The following is a 22,750-nucleotide window of genomic DNA, read 5'->3' as shown; positions in this document are numbered from 1 at the left end:
AGTAGAGTCTTGGCATTTGAATTTGTCTACAAGGTCATCCCCCTCCTTCCACTCCTAACCTTGCCCTCATTAACACACGCAGGTCATTCTGTGGAAGGGCCCGCCTGGTATGAAAATGTCACATGCTCCATAGCCTGTCAAGGCCTGGGAATTTGACTTCTTTACCAGGAGGAAGGCATTGAAGGTCCTGTTAAAATGCACGTATGCCATCCAATAAAATTAAAGAAGTGACTTCATTAACCTCTTACTGTGGAGTCCTTGTATTGCTGCTGCCTTTTGACAAAGTACCAGGAACTTCTTCTGGTGATAATGGTGAATGACTACTGAAAACTGTTTAGTGGCTCCTAAATTTTTGTCTTGACCTTCAAAGGTCTGCACAGACTGACCTCTCCAATCCCCTGGGAACTATGCACTCCTTGCCTGCTTCCCTCCACACTCATTGACTGCCAGCGAGTTCTCCCAACAAGTCAAGTCGTGTGCTGCTTTGGGATCTTTGCATACACTGTCTTCTCTTCTTGATCTGCTCTTTCCCTTTCTCTTCATGGTGCCGTCTTCTCACAGTTCAGGTCTCGCCTTAAAAGTCACCTTCCCAGTTGCCTGAGGTAAGGTAGATCCCTTCTAACTTACTTACATATGGGGCTCCTCAAACTGTATTGTGCATACGAGACACCTGGAATCCCATTAAAATGTAAACTTGGAGTTGGCAGATTGACTTGAAGCCTGCAATTCTGCATTTCTAATGAGCACAGGTGAGGTCCATGCTGCTGGTCCATGGACCACATTTTTAATAGCAAGATAAAGGACTCCTTATGATTACTGCCCATTTTTTATGCCACCCCAAAGCCTCTGAGTTTCCAGGGGGTACCATTTACATAGAATATAATCTCCCTTGCAGTTGGAGTTGGGCAACCAGGTAATGAAACAATCCTTCTCCTATTAGAATATGAGCTCCATAAATGCAGGGGCCTTTGTGTCCCCAGCACTTAAACAGTGCCTGAGTGTTGAGAGGTGATTGAATGAGGACATCTGAGACACTGTGGAGGGGAGGGAGGTGGTGGTTACCTCAATAGCCACAGCGATGTCAGGGGAACACAGTTCCCAAATCCTCAGATCCTGCAGCACCTTCAGGAGGACGTGGGGTCGAATCCGCAAGTCCAGGTTTTCTCCAAACTTCTGCAGTTTCACCAGGATCTTTTTGGCAGGGCGGAAGTTCTTTAAATCCTCTGGCAGTTTGGACAACAGATCAAAGTACCTTCAATTCCAAGAGGAGAGGGCAAGTTAGGAAGCTGCTGGAAGATCTGAGCACCTATGGCCATCCATCTCTGCTTTGTCTCTCTGCTACTCTGTGATGTCTCCAGGGCAGCAGGATTCTTTATCTAGGGGCCTTTCCTCTGTGGCCCACAGATCAGGCACGTCTTTACTTTTAGGGGTAGGAAAAGATGGAGAATGACTTGCATTTCATTACAAAATAAAACAAAGGTACGATTTCAAGGGATGTATTTGTAATTTTTCTATCAGACAATGTGAAATGTTAGAAGAAAGGAATGGACTTTGGGATCTGAAACTTCTCTCTTGAGGGTTAATGAGGTCGGAGTGGGTGTACACACATCTATGAGATGTCTTCTAGGATGCAGGAGGCTCTCACACCCAAGATGGTGTGTGTGTGTGTGTGTTTGTGCGTGTGTGTGTGTTTGTGCGTGTGTGTATATATTTTCTATCTCTTTGATTAATGATCAAGGTTGGGTCAAAGCTTTGAGTATTTCAGTGTTGTGTGAATGTGAGAGTAGTTTTGGGATCCATCCTTGAATAACCTACTTGGTCTAATCTACCTTAGGTCTAACCTAAGGAGATGGTTCAGATGTGATCAGGTCTTAAGGCAGGTGGATGTCTTTTAAAAGAAATCCCTCACCCCTTGCTGTATATGTGCTCATTGTGGAAATTTTGAAGATGAAATTGATCATCCATTATATATTTTGGGCTTCTCATACTGCTTTATATTCTAGAATATACATTTATTATATTGATTCCTGTCTCCTTGTTTAGAATCAAGTCTCGTTGAGGAGAAGAGGAAACTTGTCTGAGTTATTCAGTATTCAGATTGCTAGAATACTGCCTAACTCATAGTAGGTACTCAATAACTATCATTTGAAAGACTGAATGAGTAATTGGATGAATGAACAACTACAACTGAACATCATCCTTACTAGGCTGTGGTTTGTTTGACTTGATTTTAATGTTACTATGGAGGGCAATTACTTCCCCCATAATAATGACAGAAATTCCATCATTAGATTTGTGGGCTGAATCTTACTGTGGGAGGACCAGCATTAATTTCCTTCCGTAATACCTTTATGTGAATTAGTTCGTAACATGCTTTCCTCCTCCCCCCAACTTCCCTCCCACAGAGGGAAGAGGGTTTACAGAAGACCCTTTTCCCCCTTTCATAAGAGGATCCCTCTTATATGACTCATGTATCTTCAGGGCCAGACATTGCTTGTGAGAAAGTGATGTTCTGGGATGTGAGGTGGCGTAGAAGTTCCCACAGCTCTGCAAAGACTCCAGCGACCTGCTTGTAAGTTGCTGTTTCGCATTATAAAACTCATGGAGGGGATTCTGTGTACATTTTTTACTTTCTCATCTTAGTCTTAGATCTTAGTGTATTCACCCTGCTAGGATGGGGTTCGGGACACCACAGTTCAGTAGATTCCAATTCTATATTGCAAATGAGCATACAGACTGACGTTAGACAGGGGTTCGAATCCTAAATTCACCAGTTAACTGATGGTGTGAACTTTGACAAATGAATTTACCCCTCTGAGTCTCTGTTTCCTTGCTTGTGAAATGGGGGTTAATATGTACCTTTCAGGATTATTTTGTTGGGAGGATAAAATAGACAATTTATGAAAATTGCTTATATAGTAACTGCCATCCAGTAATCACTCAATTCATGTTGCTTTTTTTGTTGTTATTTATCATCACCCTTGTGCTGTGGCACAGTGTTTCTAGGATATGCCTGCCTAGTTTTGCATTTTTTAGGGATTACATTACTTGGGGGATGCAGTGATCACCCCATAGACCTTGGAATCTATAGAAAATTTCAGGTTGATATGCCTCATCTGCCTGTCCCACAGGGCCTGGCAAGTCTGAATCAAACAGCAGGTAAATATGGAGAACACAATGGGTTGGATTATCTGTGATTTCAGAAACCAGGAGTTTTGGGCCTGATTGTGCTCTGGATTTAGTGTGTCTGGGGGGTGGGGGATCCTACTGGTGGCCAATGACAGTTTTGGAGTAATGCCTCTCTATGCCTTGATGGAGAGTGGAATCAGTTGTGATCTTGTAATAACAACACCCTGTCCTCTTCCAGGGACCATCTTATGTGGTTCTTAGGATATTTACCAGTGGTCTGCAATTTCTTCTGCATCTCCTTTTACTACAGATATGTGATGTCTCATTTTTGCTATGTCCTTTTGAAAATTAGAGACAAGGACAAAAGCACGGAACTTCTGGATACCTCTTTCTTCTTGGCGCCTACAAGGTTGTATGAGAAAGAGAGAGAAGAATAAGATTCCCTCCTCTTATAACCACCCTAGCTGACCTTTGAGATCTGACTTAAACACTTTTTCCTTCATGAGGCTTTTCTTAACCCTGTCAGCTAGTCTTTAACTTAGGCTCTTGCTTTTGCCACAAGAGGATACAGCTCTCTCCAAGGTCCTGAAGCACTATTTTCCAGTTATTTTCCTAATAAACTTTTTATTAGTTTTCATTCTCTTCCTACTTCTGATTGTATTTACACAGCTTTTCAGTCTCTAAGATGGGGAATAATAATGATTCCTATTTGTCAGATGTGAGAATTAAATGATATAATGTGTGTCAAGTGTTGAGCTTCATGCCAGACACACGGTAGGTGTTAACTCGTGCTGTTTCCTCTCTTCTCCACTCCCCTTATCATTTTGTGCCTATGTTCTGTCTCTCCAATGAGACTTTATATGATAAATATCACCATGTCACCCCACTGCATACAGCTTTCAATGGCTTTTCAGTTTGCTCAGAATAAATTATTCTCCAAGACTCTAAATAATTCAGCCCTCACATTTTCCGGCTTTATCCCCATCCTTTCCATCCCTTCTCTTCCAGAATTTTATCCTTTGGGTCATGATCAAAGTCTCTGAGATAAAGCTCAACCTCCACAGCTGGGCTATCACAGCCTTTTATAATCTGGCTTGTCTAGCTCTCTGATAACCTTGCAAACACCCTATGCCCCAGCCACACCTGACTACTAGCAGTTCCCTGGCTGTCTATGCCCCTCTGACTTCTGAGACCTAGCTGTTGCTTTTCCTTGAAACTCTCTTCCACCCTACTTTTCCAGCATGACTTTTTAAAAATTTGTTTTAGATTTGGGGCTACATGTGAAGATTTGTTACACAGATAAACATGTGTCACGGGGGTTTATTGTACATATTACTACATCACCCAGGTATTAAGCTCTGTACCCAATAGTTATATTTTCTGCTCTTCCCCTCCTCCCACCATACCCCCTCAAAGTAGACTCCAGTGTCTGTTGTTTCCTCCTTTGTGTTCGTAAATTCTTATCATTTAGCTCCCACTTATAAGTGAGAACATGTGGTATTTAGTTTTCTGTTCCTGCGTTAGTTTGCTAGGATCATAGCCTTCAGCTCCGTCTATGTTCCCAAAAAATACATGATCTCATTCTTTTTTTATGGCTGCATAATATTCCATGGTGTGTATGTACCACTTTTTTTTATCCAGTCTGTCATTGATGGACATTTAGATTGATTCTGTGTCCTTGCTATTGTGAATAGTGCTGCAGTGAACATTCACATGCATGTGTCTTTATGGTAGAATGATTTATGTTCCTTTGGGTAGTATATACCCAGTAATGGGATTGCTGGATTAAATGGTAGTTCTGTTTTTAGCTCTTTGAGGAATAGCCATACTGCTTTCCACAATGGTTGAACTAATTTACACTCCCACCAACAGCGTATAAGGATTCCTTTTTCTCCACGACCTCGCCAGGATCTGTTATTTTTTGACTTTTTAATAACAGTCATTCTGACTGTTGTGAGATGGTATCTCCTTGTGGTTTTAATTTGCATTTCTCTAATGATCAGGATGTTGAGCTTTTAAAAATATGCTTCTTGGCCACATGTATGTCTTCTTTTAAGAAAGTGTTTGTTCATATCCTTTGCCCACTTTTCAATGGGTTGTTTTTCTCTTGTAAATTTCTTTAAGTTCCTTACAGATGCTGGGTATTAGACCTTTGTCAGATGCATAGTTTGCAAATATTTTCTCCCATTCTGTGGGTTGTCAGTTTACTCTGTTGATAGCGTCTTTTGCTGGGTGGAAGCTCTTAAGTTCAATTAGATCCCATTTGTCAATTTTTGCTTTTGTTGCAATTGCTTTTGGTGTCTTTGTCATAAAATCTTGCCCATTCCTAGGTCTGGGATGGTATTGCCTAAGTTGTTTTCCAGGGACTTTTTAGTTTTGGGTTTTACATTTAAGTCTTTAATCCATCTTGAGTTGATTTTTCTGTATGGTGTAAGGGAGCGGTCCAGCTTCAATCTTCTGCATATGGCTAGCCAGTTATCCCAGCACCATTTACCGAATAGAAAGTCTTTTCTCCATTGCTTGTTTTTGTCACCTTTGTCAAAGATCAGATGGTCACAGATGTGCAGCCTTACTCTGGGCTCTCTATTCTGTTCTATCAGTCTATGTGCCTGTTTTTGTACCAGTACCATGCTGTTTTGGTCACTGTTACCTTGTAGTATAGTTTGAGGTCAGGTGATGTGATTCCTCCAGTTTTGTTCTTTTTGCTTAAGATTGCCTTGGTTACTCAGGCTCTTTTTTGGTTCCATATAATTTTTAAAATAATTTTTTTCTAGTTCTGTGAAGAATGTCTTTTTGGTAGTTTGACAGGAATATAATTGAATCTATAAATTGCTTTGGGCAGTATAGCCATTTTAGTGATATTGATTCTTCCTACTCATGAGCATGGGATGTTTTTCCATTTGTTTGTGTCTTCTCTGATTTCTTTGAGCTGTGTTTTGTAATGCTTATTGTAGAAATCATTCTCTTCCCTGATTAGCTGTATTCCTATGTATTTTTTGTGGCAGTTGTGGATGAAATTGCCTTTCTGATTTGGCCCTCAGTTTGGTTGTTATTGGTGTATTGGGATGCTAGTGATTTTTGTACATTGATTTTGTATCCTGAAACTTGTTTGTCAGCTGAATGAGCTTTTGGGCTGATACTATGGAGATTTCTAGATATAGAATCATGTCATCTGCAAGCAGAGATAGTTTGACTTCCTCTCTTCCTATTTAGATGCACTTTATTTCTTTCTCTTGCCTGATTGCTCTGGCTAAGAATTCCAATACTACAATAAATGGAAGTGGTGGGAGAGGACATCCTTGTCTTGTGCTGGTTGTCAAGAGGAATGCTTCCAGCTTTTGCCCATTCAGTATGATGTTGGCTATGGGTTTGTCATAGATGGCTCTTATTATTTTGAGGTATGTTCCCTCAATACCTAGTTGATTGAGAGCTTTTAACATGAAGTGATGTTGAATTTTATCAAAAGCCTTTTCTACATCTGTTGAGATAATCATGTGGTTTTTGTCTTTAGTTCTCTTTATATGATAAATCATATTTATTAATTTTTGTATGTTGAACCAACCTCATATCCCAGGTACAAAGCCTACTTGATCATGGTGGATTAGCTTTTTGATGTGCTGCTGGATTTGGTTTGCAAGTATTTTGTTGAGAATTTTTGCATTGAGGTTCATCAGAAATATTGGCTTGAAGTTTTCTTTTTTTGTGGTGTCTCTGCCAGGTTTTGGAATTAAGATGATATGGCCTCATAGAATGAGTTGGGAAGAAGTCCCTTCTCCTTAATTTTTGGAATACTTTTTGTAGAAATGGTACCAGCTCTTGTTTTTACATCTGGTAGAACTTGGCTGTGAATCCATCAGGTCCTGGGCATTTTTTTGGTTGGTAGGCTATTTATTACTGATTCAATTGTAGAGTTTGAAATTGATCTGTTCAGGGAATCAGTTTCTTCCTGGCTCAGTCTTGGGAGGGTGTATGTGTCCAGGAATTTATCTGTCTCTTCCAGGTTTTCTAGTTTGTGTGCATAGAGGTGTTTGTAGTAGATTCTGATGGTTGTTTTTATTTCTGTGGGGTCAGTAGTAACATTCCCTTCATCATTTCTAATTGTGTTTTTTGGATCTTCTCTGTTTTCTTCTTAATTAGTCCAGCTAGTGGCCTATTTATTTTATTATTCTTTTTCAAAAAATCAACTTCTGGATTTGTTTGTCTTTTGAATGGTTTTTCATGTCTTGATTCCCTTCAGTTCAGCTCTGATTTTTGTTATTTCTCATCTTCTGCTAGCTTTGGGGTTGGTTTGTTCTTGCTTTTCTAATTCTTTCAGTTGTGAAGTTAGGTTGTTAATTTGAGATCTTTAGAACTTTTTGATGTGGGTATTTAGTGCTATGAGTTGCCCTCTTAATACTGCCTTAGCTGTGTCCCAGAGATTCTGGTATATTGTATCTTTGTTCTCATTATTTTTGAAAAACTTCTTGATTTCTGCCTTAATTTCATTATTTACTCAAAAGGCATTTAGGAGCATGTTGTTTACTTGCCATGTAATTGTACAGTTTTGAGTGATATTCTTTGTGTTGACTTCTATTTTTATTGTGCTATGGTCTGAGAGTGTGTTTGGTATGATTTTGGTTCTTTTACATATATTGAGGATTGTTTTATGTCCAATTATGTGGTCAATTTTAAGTATGTGCTATGTGGTGATAAGAAGAATGTATATGTTGTTGTTTTTGGGTGGAGACTTCTGTAAAGGTCTGTCAGATCCATTTGTTCCAATGCTGAGTTTAGGTCCAGAATATCTTTGTTAATTTTCTGCCTCAATTATCTGTTTAATACTGTCAGTGGAGTGTTGAAGTCTCCCACTATTATTGAGTGGGAGTCTGTATCTCTTTGTAGGCCTCTAAGAACTTGCTCTATAAATCTGGGTGCTCCTATGTTGGATGCATATATATTTATGATAGTTAGGTCTTCTTGTTGAATTTGAACCCTTTACAATTATGTAATGCCCTTCCCTGTCTTTTATGATCTTTGCTTGTTTCAAATCTGTTTTGTCTGAAATTAGGATGGCAATGCCTGCTTTTTTCTGTTTTCCATTTGCTTGGTAGGTTTTCCTTCATCCCTTTATTTTGAGCCTATAACTGTCATTATGCATGAGATGAATCTCTTAAAGACAGCATACCGTTGGGTCTTGCTTTGTTATCCAGCTTGCCACTCTGTGAATTTTAAATGGTGCATTTAGCTCATTCACATTCAAGGTTAGTATTGATGTGTATGGATTTGATCCTGTCACTGTGCTGTTAGCTGGTTATAATGCTGGCTTGTTTGTGTGGTTGCTTTACAGTGACACTGGTCTGTATGTTTAAGTGTCTTTTTATATTAGCTGATAGCAGTCTTTCCTTTCTATATTTAGTACTCCTTTTGAGATTTCTTGGAAGGCATGCTTGGTGGTGGTTAAGTCCCTCAACATTTGCTTATCTGAAGAGGATCTTATTTCTCTTTCACGCAGGAAGCTTAGTTTGTCTGGATATGAAATTCTTGGTTGAATATTTTTTTCTTTAAGGATGTTGAATATAGTCCCCCAATCTCTTCCGGCTTATAGGGTTTCAGCTGAGAGGTCTGCTGTTAGCCTGATGGGGATCCCTTTTTTGGTGACCTGCCCTTTCTCTCTAGCTGCCCTTAACATTCTTCATTTTGACCTTGGAAAATCTGCTGATATGTGTCTTGGGGATGACCTTCTTGTGTAGACTCTTGCAGGAGTTGTCTGTATTTCCTGAATTTGACTATTGGCTTCTCTAGCAAGGTTGGGGAAGTTTTCATGGATGACATCTTGAAATATATTTTCCAAGTTGTTCAGCATGACTCTTTGGGTTTGAATTCTAGCTTTACTACTTAGCCACTGGAGAACCTTTGATAAGAGGCATCTCTGAGCTCACTTTTATCATCTACAAAATAAGTCTAATGATAGCACCTACCTCATAGGATTGTTGTGAGCATTAAATGATACGTAAATACAAAGCTCTTACATCCATGACTGGTACATAGTAAGTGCCCTGGGAATATCATCTATGTTTATTAAACTGAAAATACTGTTTCCAGCTGTGTGTCATGGCTCATGCTTGCAAACCCAGCATTTCGGGAAGCCAAGGTGACAGGACTGCTTAAGGCCAGGAGTTTGACACCAGCCTGGGCAACATAGCAAGACCCTATCTGTAAAAAAAAAAATACCCCAAAACCAAAAAACAAAACCAAAAACCTTAGCACTTGAGGCTGCAGTAAGGTATGATCATGCCACTGAACTCCAGCCCATGTAACAGAGCAAAACCCTGTCTCAAACATAAAATAAAATAAATAAAATAAAATAAAATAAAATAAAATGCTGTTTCCTCCAAGGAGATCTTTCTGAGGGCTGTCCTGGGCGAGGCGGGGCATCCCTTTTGTGTTCCCTTAGCAGGCTGCTTCCTCCCACAACCTCCAGACCCCTGTGTGCTAATTTCCTGTTTACTTTTCCATCTTCCCTACTGGACTGTTAGCTCCCAGAAGGAGAGGGCAAGGATTAGTCTTCTCCAAATCCTAGCCTCAGAGCATTCAGCCCATCAGTGCTGTGAGAATGAGAGTGCAACGGGCCATAATGCAAACTTTGTTGTATAGATACATTTATTGGGGCGGATGGTCTCTGGAGTCAAGGGGTAAGCTAGAAAGGGAAGAAATTATTGGGTTGTCAGAACAGAGAACAAAAACTTTCAATAGCTTTCTGGTGCTCTTAAAATCAAATCCCACATCGTAACTCTGGCATTTGTGGCTTGCATGATGCAGCCCTCATCTACCACTTGTCCATCCTCTTCAAATTATCCATGTCCCTTCTGGACTTGGGACTTTGCATGCACTTTTCCTTCTACCTGGAATGTAATTCCACCTTCTCATCACACTGCCGGCTCTTCCTTATCCTTCAGGACTCATCTGAAAGTCACCTCCTCAGAGAGGTCTTCCCAGATTTCCCAATCTAGATTAGGTACCTATCCTGTCTATATCTCTCTCTTGTAGCACCCTGTTCTCTTACTGTAGGACAATGATTATAATTTGTACCTACATATTTATGATGCAGTTATTTTGTTTCTGCCCGTATTTTCCAGAAGACTGTGAGCTCCCTGAGGACAGAGAGCAAGCTCTTCTTTGTGATATAGCCCCAGCACCTGGCACCTGGCAGGCATATAGTAGGTACCCAGTGAATGCCCTTCAAATGAATGTATATATGTGTGCCCTTACTTCATGAGGATTTCCATCTTGTCCTGCAGGCAGAAGCCAGCCTCCTGGGCTACGCTGTAAAACTTGGCCCTCATGCTGTTACACACCCCACTCTTGTACTGGATGTTGATGTCACAATTAGTGCGGCTGTGGACACAGATAAGAAGGGCTTGGGGAATGGAGCCCAGGGATGTCCCCTAGTAACCTGGGTCCCACTCTGGCCCCCCTTGGCCCCAAGGTGCTCTGCATGTAGGACTCCCTGTAGCCACCTGGGTTCTCTGCCCTCACCTGGAGCCTTCCTAAGCATCCCCCTGGATGTAGGAAGGACAAATCTTCCCAATAGCATCAGGATGGTGGTTCAGACCCTATTAAATGAGCCCACGGTGAGACAGCTGGTCACTGGAGCCCAGCGAATGTTAAGGATGGGAGATGGAATTTGGAGCTGGGAGATTCAGGCTCAAAGTCCAGTTCCACCACTTCTTAGCTGTATGGCCTCAGGCAAGACATTTCACGTGGCCAGGTTTCTGCCTGCTCCTTTGTAAGATGGGATAATGCCCCTGCCTCATAGGATCGGTTTTGAGGAACAAGGAAGGTAATGAAGACAGAATGCTTTTCATGGTGCCTGGCACAGCGGAAGAGTTTCTTGCCATTGTCTGCATTGCTGCTCAGCTTCTTGACTATGAGTCCCTAAACCTGGGGGATCCCTTGTCCTTCAGCATCGTCTATGGCTTTAGGGAGTCTGGTCTGCATTGGGTCATTTCCACACCCCTGGAATATAGAGGGTGTGGTCACCACATTCCCTGTTGTGTGGCTCCTTCCATTGCCCTCCTGGCTTACTTTTTAGACTTCTTCTGGACTGGTTGGATGTGACTTTCTGCACTTGTACTGCTGGATCTCTCACTGAAACACAAAAGGATGGTTTCAAGTTGCTCAGAGTCTGCTTTTTAAGAAAAGGGTGTCCCCAGGGCTCCATGGCACCTGCTAGCTTCCAGGATTCAGGCAAGGGAGGTGGTGCTAATCAAGGCACCAGTCACAGAACTCTTTGAATTTCTTCCCACCTCTTGGCCTTTCCTCCCGCCATATCCCTGCCTGGAGAGTCCTCTTTGTTTATTTTCTACCAACTTAAATCCTATCCTGCCTTATGGTCCACAACAAGTCCTACAGTCCTATCTGAACTCTCCTGTCTAATTTTGACCTTCCGCCTCTGCATATTGTCAGGATTATGTCTTTTCTGGATCTCAGTTTCATTTGTGTAAAACTGTTCTTTTGTCTGGAGGGTGAATTGGCTTAGGACCTTTCCATACTCCTCTCCATAACCAACACTTAACACTGGGCCAGGTGCAGATTTAGTGAAGCCCAACACCCATTTTACCCCTTGTCAGTCTGTGAGCAAGCAGCTCCCTTCTGGATGGTCAGTTTCCTCATCTGTGACCCATCAACTCATCAGGCCAGCCAACCCTTTCTAGGTGTGGATGATTGAATCCTCATATGGATACACCCTCCTGTGACTCTGCCTGGGCAAGCTTCCTAGGGGGGATGAGGAGCCCCTAGGCCTGCCCACCACCCCCGCTCACGCCTTTCTCCAGGATCCTTGTTTAGGGACTTGGGCTTTCAGCACCATTGTCTAGCACCTTTGCGCTGACCGTGTTTCCCCTTCTTTCTTCCAAATGCTTGGAAAACTGTCTGACCACTTTATCTGTGTGGCTCTGGGGGAGGGGGTGGTAAGACTGTTTTCCTTATTAATAGGATGTGTGGGTAACCTTTTGCTTCTAGCCCTGTGGCATTTGGGACTTCTTTAGGCAGGCAGGCCTGGCCATTTTCCAGACCCCTCCCCATAGAAAAGGTCTTGGCCTTTGCTGATTTCCCCAGAAGCTCACAGGACTAGATGTGGAGGTCTTAGGCCTAGTGGGCAAATCCTCATCCTACTTGGGTAAGAAGCAGGCCCCCATTAACAATATCCAGAAAGCCTTGATTTTGGATTCCAACCAGCTGCCCTAATCCCTGCAGATGAATTCTTTGGGGGAGCGTGGTGGCCCTGACCTTCCTCCTGTAGATGGCTCTCTTCTTTTCAAGAGCTTTGACAGTGATTGAGGGAGGAGGTGGGAGGTAAGGAAGGTGGTGTTATTAGTGAGTGATAAGCAAGAGACAGAAATAAGCAGCAAAAGACGCTTCTGCCTGTCTCACTCTGTGCCCCCTGCCTGGCCCTCTTTGAGTTTCAGCTGCACTGGTCTTTGCTTGGTGCTCCTGAACTTCCTCCCGCCCCAGGACCTTTGCACATGCTATTGCCCCTGCTTGGAACAGCATTCCCACCTTTTCCACCTCCTAGTCTAGTCAATTCTCCTTTGTCCTTAAGTTCTCAGCTTAAACATCAGGCTCAGTGTTGGTTAGCACCCAGTACCCCTACTTCTTTTTCAGAACACTTCACAGTCATGATGTTATGGCTAGCTGTAGGATTATCTGAGAAATGTTTGACTCTCCCATTAGATCAGCAGTTCTTAAGCCTGGGTAGAATTCAAGGGGTCCATGAATGCAGATGGGAAAAAAGTTGCATCTTTAGTTGAACTAACCTTCAACCAAAATGGAAATTGCAGGTATTTGCCTATCACATTACAATTGTGAGAGATAGTTTGAAAAATCATTTATACTCAACACTGATCCAAAATTACAGGAGTTGAGTTTTGTTATATAATGCATTGTGAAAGACACACATAGATTACCATATTCCAAATTTGATTGTAATATAGCAATCTAGATTACTATAAATTTCTTAGTGATCTTTTGTAATGTATAGTATGCATTTAAAAACATCTTTCTTAAAGGAGTCCATAGGTTTTCTCAGACTTCCAAGGAGTCTATGGCATAAAAGGTTATAACCCCAGCCCAGACACAGAGATCCACGAGGGCAGGCTGGGTTTGTTTGTGTTTGTTTCATTTGCTGCTGAATCCCCCAAACCTAGCACAGTTACTGGCACAGACGGGGAATCTAAGAATGTTCTCTCAATGGGCAGGGCTCATGCCTGTAATTCCAGCACTTTAGGAGGCCGAGGGAGGCAGATCACTTGAGGTCAGGAGCTCAAGACCAGCCTGGCTAACATGGTGAAACCCCGTCTCTACTAAAAATACAAAATTAGCAGGGCATAGTGGTGTGTGCCTGTAATCCCAGCTACTCGGGAGGCTGAGGAAGGAGAATCACTTGAACCCAGGAGGTGGAGATTGCAGTCAGCCGAGATCACACCACTGCACTCCAGCCTGGGTGACAGAGCAAGACTCCATCTTGAAAAAAAAAAAAAAAAAAAAAAGAGAATATTCTCTAAATGAACAAATAAATTGGGGGAAGATCTCCACCTCCCCCATTATAAATTACCCAAGTAAAGAGAAAGAGACATAGTCTTGTACCACGTCCTCCCTACCTCACTTCTCCATGACTAGAAGATTTTAACTTGATGGTATATAATTGCTGGGGAGAAATACCTGAATTCTCACCCCTGGCCCTGCAGTAAAGGGGCTTGTTTCTAATGAGGTCATAAGAAGGAAAAAGTTCCCTCTTCCCTGTGCCACTTTGCATGGTCTGGGGACGAGTGTCCCTGCAGTGGCCCCTGTAACTGTGGGCTGCCTTCCAAGGCACCTGCTGCAAGCTCCAGGCTTTCCTACCTTGATTTGTGGGTGGTCTGCATTTCCTTATAAGCAGAATTACTCTTGTTTTGTTTCAGCACTGACAAGAGGCTGCAAGGCAAAACGAGTCCTTTAACAAGCCGCTGAATTCATGAAGCTTTTGTGCAGTAACTACGTGTGGGAGGAGGGGAAATTCTCTTTCTAGAGCAAGAATCTTCAGACTCTACTGAGCCCAGCACTTACCTGGAGAATTTGCTAAGAATGCAGATTCCTCGGCCACATTTCCTGTGACTTGAATCATTGGCCTGAATGGGGGCCCCAGAAGGTGCATTTAGATCACACACACAGGTACACACACACACCCTCTCCTAAAATTCCCCACCATACAGAAAATACTGTGAAATAATGCCCACCTGAAGTGCTTGTTAAAAAATATAGCTACTGGCCAGGCGTGGTGGTTCATGCCTGTAATCCCAGCACTTTGGGAGGCCAAGGCGAGTGGATCACTTGAGATCAGGAGTTCCAGACCAGCCTGGCCAACATTGCAAAACCCCGTCTCTACTAAAAACACAAAAATTAGCTGAGCATGGTGGTGCATGCCTGTAATCCCAGCTACTTGGGAGGCTGAGGTGGGAGAATCGCTTGAACCAGGGAGGCAGAGGTTGCAGTGAGCCGAGATCGTACCACTGCATACACACACACACACACACACACACACACACACACACATACACACACACACACATCTTATTACCTCTGGATATTCTGATTCAGTGGGTTCTGGGATGAGGAAGGATAGAAATCTGTATTTTTCACAAGTAACCCAACTGCTTCTGATCTTCAGGGACACTACTATAAGATTTTAAGGAAAGGCTGTATTTTTAGATGACTAGGGGGCAGCCCGGCCTGGAGGCTGGGGGCTGGATATACTGGCTTGTGGGGATTTCTGAAAGCCTCACAGTTCGATATCAGCCTTGATGGGAGCAGATTTGGGATCTCAAGTGAGACAGGAATCCAGCTTCTAAAGTGAGGGGCAAAAGAGAATCTGCAGCTTTTCCTAACCGTCTCTCTATAGCTCTGTATTGAAGCTTCAATATCTGCTGCCTTAGCAAAAGATTAGGGAGATTTTTTTCCCAGAGGAATTAATGAGGAAGGGAAACTTCAACACATTCTTGCTCTGTAACCATGGTTATTTATCATTAAATTGAAAGCAGAGACCATGTGATGGGTCTCATGAGAACCAGGTTCTAGTGTGGTTTTGTCTTTGAAGACCTTATGGAAGTCACTGCTTGTTGCTCTTTGACATCTGTGAGATGGGGTCATGGTAATGGTGAATGTACCTGTCTCAGCAGGAGAAGATTCCGTGGGCAACATGTGTGGGATGAAAGTAACAACCGTCCTCACCACCATCCCCACTACCAACCTCACTGCCATTTATTGAATACTTACTCTATGCCAGGCACATGGTAGTATGTTATATAAATGCATTATCTGATTAAATGCTTAAAATGTTTCATTGAAGTAGATGTTATTTCCATAACATTAGTAATATTTTACAGGGATAATATCATCTAATTCTCACTGGAACCCTTTGGGATAGGCTGCTAATGAGCCTCATTTTACAGACTGAGAATCAGACTCAGAGAGGTGAAGCAACTTGCCCAACATCACCCGGCAATTAGTCATGGCCATGGAGACTGACCTTCGTTTGTCTGGTTCCAAAGCCAATGCTTCGATGTGACACAATCTCATTTTATAGATGAGAAAACTGAGGTTTTGAGAAAGGCTAGATGACTTGTCCAAGGGCCGCAGGTTTTGGATCCATGTCAGTCTGACTCCAAAGCCAGTGCTTGTGCTGTGAGTTCTTACGAAGGAAGGAACCTCATTGAGCTGATGCTTCATTATTATTGTCTGTCTCTAATGCTTATACATCAGGCACAGCAGTGGGGGCCTTATGGGTCAAGGTTGCCTCTGAGCGCCTCCAAGTGCCACCTTCCAGAGAAGCCCCAATGAGAGTCGAGGCAGCCGCCAGCGAATTCATCGTTCGCAAGCAGAGGTGAGGTGTGATGCATGTGAAAGTGCACAGTGAACTGTAATTATGGTAATAACAACAACCAATAAGTCATAGTTGGCATCCCAGTGGGCTGAAGGCAATGATGAACCTCTTCTAGTGCCTCATTTATTTCCACAAAGGAATTTGCTTACTCAAAGGAATCCACACTTAGGAAGGGAACTCCGGCTCTAGGCTGTGTGCTCTCTGGGGCTTTTAGAGGTCAGAAGTGTGGTGAACGAGGCTTCCCACCAGAAAGAGGATGTCTTAGGTTCAGGTCTGATAGTACCTCCTTATGAGCCAATCATATCAGTTGCCAGCTTGAAACTTCAAAGGATTCCTGCTGCTCTTAGAATAAACACCAGAATCCTTGAGTTTCATCCCTTTTTGGCTGCATTCCAGTTCCTTGAAGGTGTTGTGGTCCCTTTTGACCACATTTGCACACTATAATACTCTCTTCCCCACCTCCCTACCTACCCATGCCAGCCTCATCAGGCTGGCTCATTTACATGCTTCATCCAAATCTCAGCTTAAAGCTTCTTCCTTGGAGGAAACTTCTCTGATCCCCATCCCCAACCCAGACCAGGTCAAATGCCCTTATTATTTGTTCTCACAGTTTCAAACTTTCCTTTCATGGACACTTCTCACAATAATAATGAGTACACAGCCCGTACATGTTCATAAGTATTCACTCAAAGGATGAAGGAATAACCAGAAGATTCCTGAGAGGCAGTGTGGCTGAGTGGCAAAGAGAAGAATGGTTTTTGGAATTAGAAATATCTGGATTTTCCAGGTATGGTGATTCACACCTGTAATCTCAGCATTTTGGGAGGCCGAGGTGGGAGGATTGCTTGAGCCAGGAGTTCGAGACCAGCCTGGGCAGTATAGCGAACCCTGTCTGCAAAATAAAAAAAAAAATTAGCCAGGTGTGATGGTGTGTGTCTGTAGTCCCAGCTACTTAGGAGGCTGAGTTGGGAGGCTCACTTGAGCCCAGGAGTTGGAGGCTGCAGTGAGCTATGATTGTGCCACTGCACTTCAGTTTGGGCAACAGAGCGAGACCCTGTCTCTAAAACAAAAGTAAACCGGTAAGAAAGGTCTAGATTAGAGTCATGACCTTATCATTCACTAGCTGAGTGACCTTGAACTAGTCACATAGGCTCTCTGGGCCTCATTTCCTGATTTGTAAAATAAAGATAATAGTACCTACCTTGTAGGATTATTGTAAGAACTCAGAGAGGTGATACACATAAACAACACATCTCAGTGCCTGTCACAGAGAAAATGCTCAACAGCTGGCAACTACTACTGTTAATGTGATTGCTATTATTCTAAGCTTTATTTGCCCCAGGAGTCAAGAGCACATACCTGGGTGCTTTCCTTTGCATCCCATTTTCTATCGTGATTGTCCTCCGGGCATCTTCCCGAACCATCTCCAGGAGCTTCTGCAGATCTGATGAGAATATGAGAGGTCACTCTTGACCAGAAGCCACCCCTGAGACAGGATTGTGCAGGACAGGGTGCAGCCCCCAAGCTGGGGTCACCTCTGCTCCTGAGGGTTGGGGATCTGGAGAGGGATTCCACTGGGGTCCAGAAGAGGTGGCTTATAGTGTTGGGCTTGTTGCAAATCTAACCATGCCATGCCCCTGCTTAAGAACGGTCAGTGGCTCTCTGTGTTACCTTTGGCTAATGCCTGTAATGCCAGTACTTTGAGAGGTCAAGGGGGGCAGATCACTTGAGGCCAGGAGTTCGAGACCAGCCTGGCCAACATGGTGAAACCCTACCTCTAAAAATATACAAAAATTAGCTGGGTGTGGTGGTGGATGCCTGTAATCTCAGCTTCTTGGGGGGCTGAGGCATGAAAATTGCTCAAACCTGAGAGGCAGAGGTTGCAGTGAGCTGAGATCGTGCCATTGCACTCCAGCCTGGGTGATACAGTTAGACTCTGAATCAAAATCATAACAATAATAATAAAATAAAAAATAAAACTTAAATAAATTCGTTCAACACGGCCTGTGAGGCCTGCCAGGACCCAGCTACTCTTTTTCTCCCCGGTTTCATCTCCCTTCCCTTCCCCACCTTCGACTCTACTGCAGCCGGAAAGAACTGTTTCCAAAGCTGAGAAGAAATCATCTTGCTCAGGAAAACCCTCTGTGGTCTCCATAGGCCTGAATTTTTAAACCAGCAATCCACAGGCTGAATTCAGCTTACAAATGTGTTTTATTTGATTCCATGCGGATGCCAACCTGGAAGATTTCACATGAAAATCGAGACCTCCAGCTTCCCTAGAAAAGAGTCTGAGATGGGACTGCACTGCCCCCATTTCTGCTGCATGCTGGGCATGCCTTTAGATAGGCGACTGTTCTCCATTTCCCCACAGCTCCCACCACTCCTCCTTGCCTTGACCTAACTTTTATTTTCATATTTAGTATTGTTTTTGACTGGGTGCAGTGGCTCACATGTATAATCTCAGCACTTTGGGAGGCCAAGGTGGGAGGATTGCTTAAGTTCAGGAGTTCGAGGCCAGCCTGGGCAACATGGAGAAACCACCGTCTCTACTAAAACAAAAATATAAAATATTAGCTGGGCGTGGTGGGGTGCACCTGTATTCCCAGTTATTCAAGAGGCTGAGGTGGGAGAATCACCTGAGCCTGGGAAGTCAAGGCTGCAGGGAGCCAAGATCATACCACTGCACTCCAGCCTGAACGACAGAGTGAGACCCTGTCTCTGAAAAAAGAATAATGTTGATTTTTGTATAGTGTAGAAATATTTCTTCATACCTGACTGTTACGGGTTGAAATGTGTGACCCTCTCTGCCAAGATATGCTGAAGTCCTAATCACCAGGACCTCAGTCGATGACCTTATTTGGAAATAGGGTCACTGCAGATGTAATGACCATTGTGTCATTTAACGATGGGGACACATCTTGTGAAATGCGTCATTAGGCGATTTTGTCATTGTGTGAACATTATAGAGTGCACTCACACAAACCTAGATGGCGTAGCTTACTATACACTGGGCATAGCTTACTATACACTTGGTATATACAGCTTTTTTGTTCCCAGGCGACGAACCTGTACAGCATGTTACTGTACTGAATACTGTAGGCAATTATAACACAATGTTAAGTATTTGTGTATCTAGGGATAACATAGAAAAGGTACAGCCAAAATAGGGTATAAAAGATAAAAAATAGTACACAATAGAGGGTACTTATCATAAATGGAGCTTCCAGGACTGAAAATTGCTCTAGGTGAGTCCGTGAGTGTGTGGTGAGTGAATTCGAAGGCCTAGGACATTACCGTGGACTTTATAAACACTGTACACTTAGGCTACACTAAATTTACTAAAAATGTTTTTCTTTCTTCAATAATAAATTAAACTTAGCTCACCGTTTACATTTTTTAAACTTCTTGACTCTTTTGTAATAACACTTAGCATAAAACACAAACACATTGTATATCTGTAAAAAACGTTTTTAATATCCTTATTCTATAAGCATTTTTCTATTTTTAAAAATTTTTTACTTTTAAAATATTTTTGTTAAAAACTAAGGACAGATGCGGTGGCTCATGCCTGTAATCCCAGCACTTTGGGAGGCCGAGGTGGGTGGATCACCTGATGTTGGGAGTTCAAGATCAGCCTGGCCAACATGGTGAAACCCTGTCTACTAAAAATACAAAAAAAAAAAAATTAGCCAGGTGTGGTGGCAGGTGCCTGTAATCCCAGCTACTTGGGAGGCTGAGGCAGGAAAATCACCTAAACCCGGGAGGTAGAGGTTGCAGTGAACCAAGATTGCGCCACTGCACTCCAGCCTGGGCAACATGAGCGAAACTCCGTCTCAGGGGGAAAAAAAAAAAAAAAGAAAAGAAAAGGAAACTAAGCCACAAACACACACATTAGCCTAGGCCTATACAGGGTCAGGGTTATCAATATCGCTGTCTTTCACCTCTACATCTTGTCCTGCATAAGGTCTTCAGAGGCGGTAACAAGTAACACACGTGGAGCTGTCATCTCCCATGGTAACAATGCGTTCTTCTGGAATATCTCCTGAAGGATCTACCTAGGGCTGTTTTATGATTCACTGTCTTTTTTTTTTTTTTTTTTTTTTTTTTTGAGATGGAGTCTCGCTCTGTCGCCCAGGCTGGAGTGCAGTGGCGCAATCTCGGCTCACTGCAAGCTCCGCCTCCCGGGTTCACGCCATTCTCCTGCCTCAGCCTCCCGAGTAGCTGGGACTACAGGCGCCCACCACTGCGCCTGGCTAATTTTTTCTATTTTTAGTAGAGACGGGGTTTCACCATGGTCTTGATCTCCTGACCTTGTGATCTGCCCGCCTTGGCCTCCCAAAGTGCTGGGATTACAGGCGTGAGCCACCGCGCCCGGCCATTCACTTTCTTTTTATAAGCAGAAGGAATACACTCTAAAATCACAATAGAAAATAAAGTATAGTACTTACATAAACCAGTACCATAGCCATTTTATCATTATCAAGTACAGTACTATGTACTGTACATAATTGTGTTATACTTTTATATGCAGTACAGACCTGTGAATAACATAGTGTGCTATGATATCATGATGGCTAAGATATATTAAGCAACAGGAATTTTTCAGCTTCATTCTAATCTTATGGGATTACTGTCGTATATGTGGTCCATTGTTGACCAAAACATTGTTATGTGACACGTGATTGTAGTTAAGTCAAGGTGATGTCATATTGGAGTAGGATGAACCCTCTATCCAATGACTAGTGTCCTTATAAATAGGAAAGAGAGATACATAGGGAAATGGTGGCTATGTGATGACAGGGGCTCTAGATTCAAGTGATGCATTTATGAACCAAGGAATGCCAAGGATTGCCAGCACCCACCAGAAAAGTCAAGGAACGATTCTCTCCTATGGATTTCAGAAGATGCATGGCCCTGTGGACATGTTGGTTTGGATGTTTAGTATCCAGAGCTATGAGACAAAAAGTTTCTGTTGTCAGAAATTTTACAGCTGCTCCAGGAAACGAACACACTGACATTCCAAAAAGCTGGAAAATGAAATAGAGATAGTCCTGTCTTATGTCGATACATATTTGCAAATCCCTGGATATCTCAATTCTTTCCATTCCCTAGCATGGAATCTGCTTTGATACAGAACCATGAGCTTTGGGACTGCTTTTTCAGAATGTTTGTAGCTGTCCACGGTGCTGACATGTAACAGTGTGAGGTTGTCCTTTGATGACTGTAACTACTCCAGAATTTCTCCCCAGATTTATGAACAAGAAGAGGGAAGAAGGGACTTAGAGTGAGAAGAGGAGAAAATACATAGAGAGCCATTGGACATCAGAGATATATCAAGAAATAAAAGAGAGGAGACTTTTGAGATGGTTTTTAAATAATTCCAGGAACTAAGAAGAGAACTACGACAGCCAACTACTGGAACTTGAGCAACCAAAGGGAGAGCCTTAAACATGTATTCTTAGTGGTGCAACCTAGTTACATCTCAAAATGAACAAATATGCTAGATGGCTGTCTCCCCTGCATAAAATAATTTTTTATTTTAATTTTCTATCTTTGTGGGGAATATTGGTGGCTTGTACCATCTCAGAACAGAGAGCAGTGTGGCTGATGTTGGTTTCGTGCACTTTTGATAGATCTATCACATTTTCCTCCCTCCTCTGGGGTTCTGGAAGAATGCTGTCTTCCCATCTCCATCCATTGCATCTGGTAGGGTGCCCACCTGTGGACTCCTGCAGCACTGTCCTTCTGACCCCATCACAGCATTGATTTCATGTGATAGCTATTTTCTGTTCACTTGCAGGTCTTCCCCTCTAGGCTGTGAGTTCCTTGATGTCAGGGGCCACATTTTATTTGTCTTTTTATTGATAGCACCTGGCAGCATGCTTAGCACATGGGGTCTCAGTCAATAGTTGCTAAACGTAAAAGTGAACAACTAGGGAGGAAATAGAGGGAAGGATTTGGGACTACGAGTTAGATTTGGATATTGATGAACAATGACAATACCAGTGCAGACACCTCATTCCTTAGTGGATACTTGCAGTTGACTCAAGCTCAGGTGTCAAAAGCCATACCTGGAAGGGGGTCATGAAGCCTAGTGCTTCCCAAGACCGTTTGTGTATTGTGTACACCCAGCTTTGCATATTAACGCAATTACTGGATGCTAGGAAAGAATGCCTTTCCTTAGTGACTTTGGAGCCATCTAGGCTGTGACAAATGTCAGCATTAAGCCATTTTCTACTCCAGCTCTCAATTTGTGGGCATGTTTCCATTTAACCTGAACTTGACCTTTATTTTTGTCTTGTCATGCCCACCTTCCCTAGAGCCACAGGTCCTAGAATCCTTGGAGTGTGTCCAGAAGCCTATTAGCAAGGGAGCTGTGATTGGTTCTCCTAGTTTCTTCCCTTCTCTTTGGAGCCAAGCAGCAACATCTGACTGCTCCACCACTCCAACCCCCAACGTATAAGCAAACCAGCCTAAGGGTGGGTGGATATGGATATCAGCAAATGACCACAGCTACCTGGCATATCAAGCAGCCCTCCTAGAGCACCAAATGTCAAATTATATCCCCAGAGAAAAAAATCCTGACTTCCTTTCTCCATTTCCCATGCCCAGCCTGTCTAAGAATCTCACCCTTGAATGCCTAAATCCATTTCTTCTCGTTGGGGAGGGGGAATAGAGGAGGTTTTTTTGGTCATATGGGGCTAATTTGAAGGGAAACATGAGATG

The 22,750-nt window shown here is 42.9% G+C and overlaps 1 protein-coding gene and 1 long non-coding RNA gene across 6 annotated transcripts in view; one reads left to right on the top strand and one right to left on the bottom strand.

Annotated features, from left to right (window-relative positions):
* The window catches only part of CCDC60 (coiled-coil domain containing 60), a 204,438-nt gene that overhangs the window by 9,473 nt on the left and 172,215 nt on the right, over positions 1–22,750 (bottom strand). For 3 of the 4 annotated variants that reach the window (XM_021923016.2, XM_021923015.2, XM_021923017.2), the window contains 6 exons: positions 17,384–17,468; positions 14,008–14,079; positions 11,194–11,256; positions 10,378–10,503; positions 3,400–3,531; positions 1,063–1,252 (listed from right to left, as the gene is read on the bottom strand). In XM_021923016.2, the coding sequence (XP_021778708.2) occupies positions 1,063–1,252; positions 3,400–3,531; positions 10,378–10,503; positions 11,194–11,256; positions 14,008–14,079; positions 17,384–17,468 (668 nt within the window). The remainder of the gene's footprint in view (positions 1–1,062; positions 1,253–3,399; positions 3,532–10,377; positions 10,504–11,193; positions 11,257–14,007; positions 14,080–17,383; positions 17,469–22,750) is intronic. The other variant, XM_031650807.1, reaches the window with a different exon arrangement.
* LOC103876111 overlaps positions 1–22,750 on the top strand; it is a 242,446-nt gene that overhangs the window by 69,170 nt on the left and 150,526 nt on the right. The gene's annotated exons all lie outside the window — the stretch shown is intronic.

The sequence above is a fragment of the Papio anubis genome, chromosome 9 (genome assembly GCF_008728515.1).
Source record: "Papio anubis isolate 15944 chromosome 9, Panubis1.0, whole genome shotgun sequence".
Classification (NCBI taxonomy): Eukaryota; Metazoa; Chordata; class Mammalia; order Primates; family Cercopithecidae; genus Papio; species Papio anubis.
Note: the sequence above shows the minus strand (reverse complement) of the source record. Positions and strands in the feature narration are given on the sequence as shown.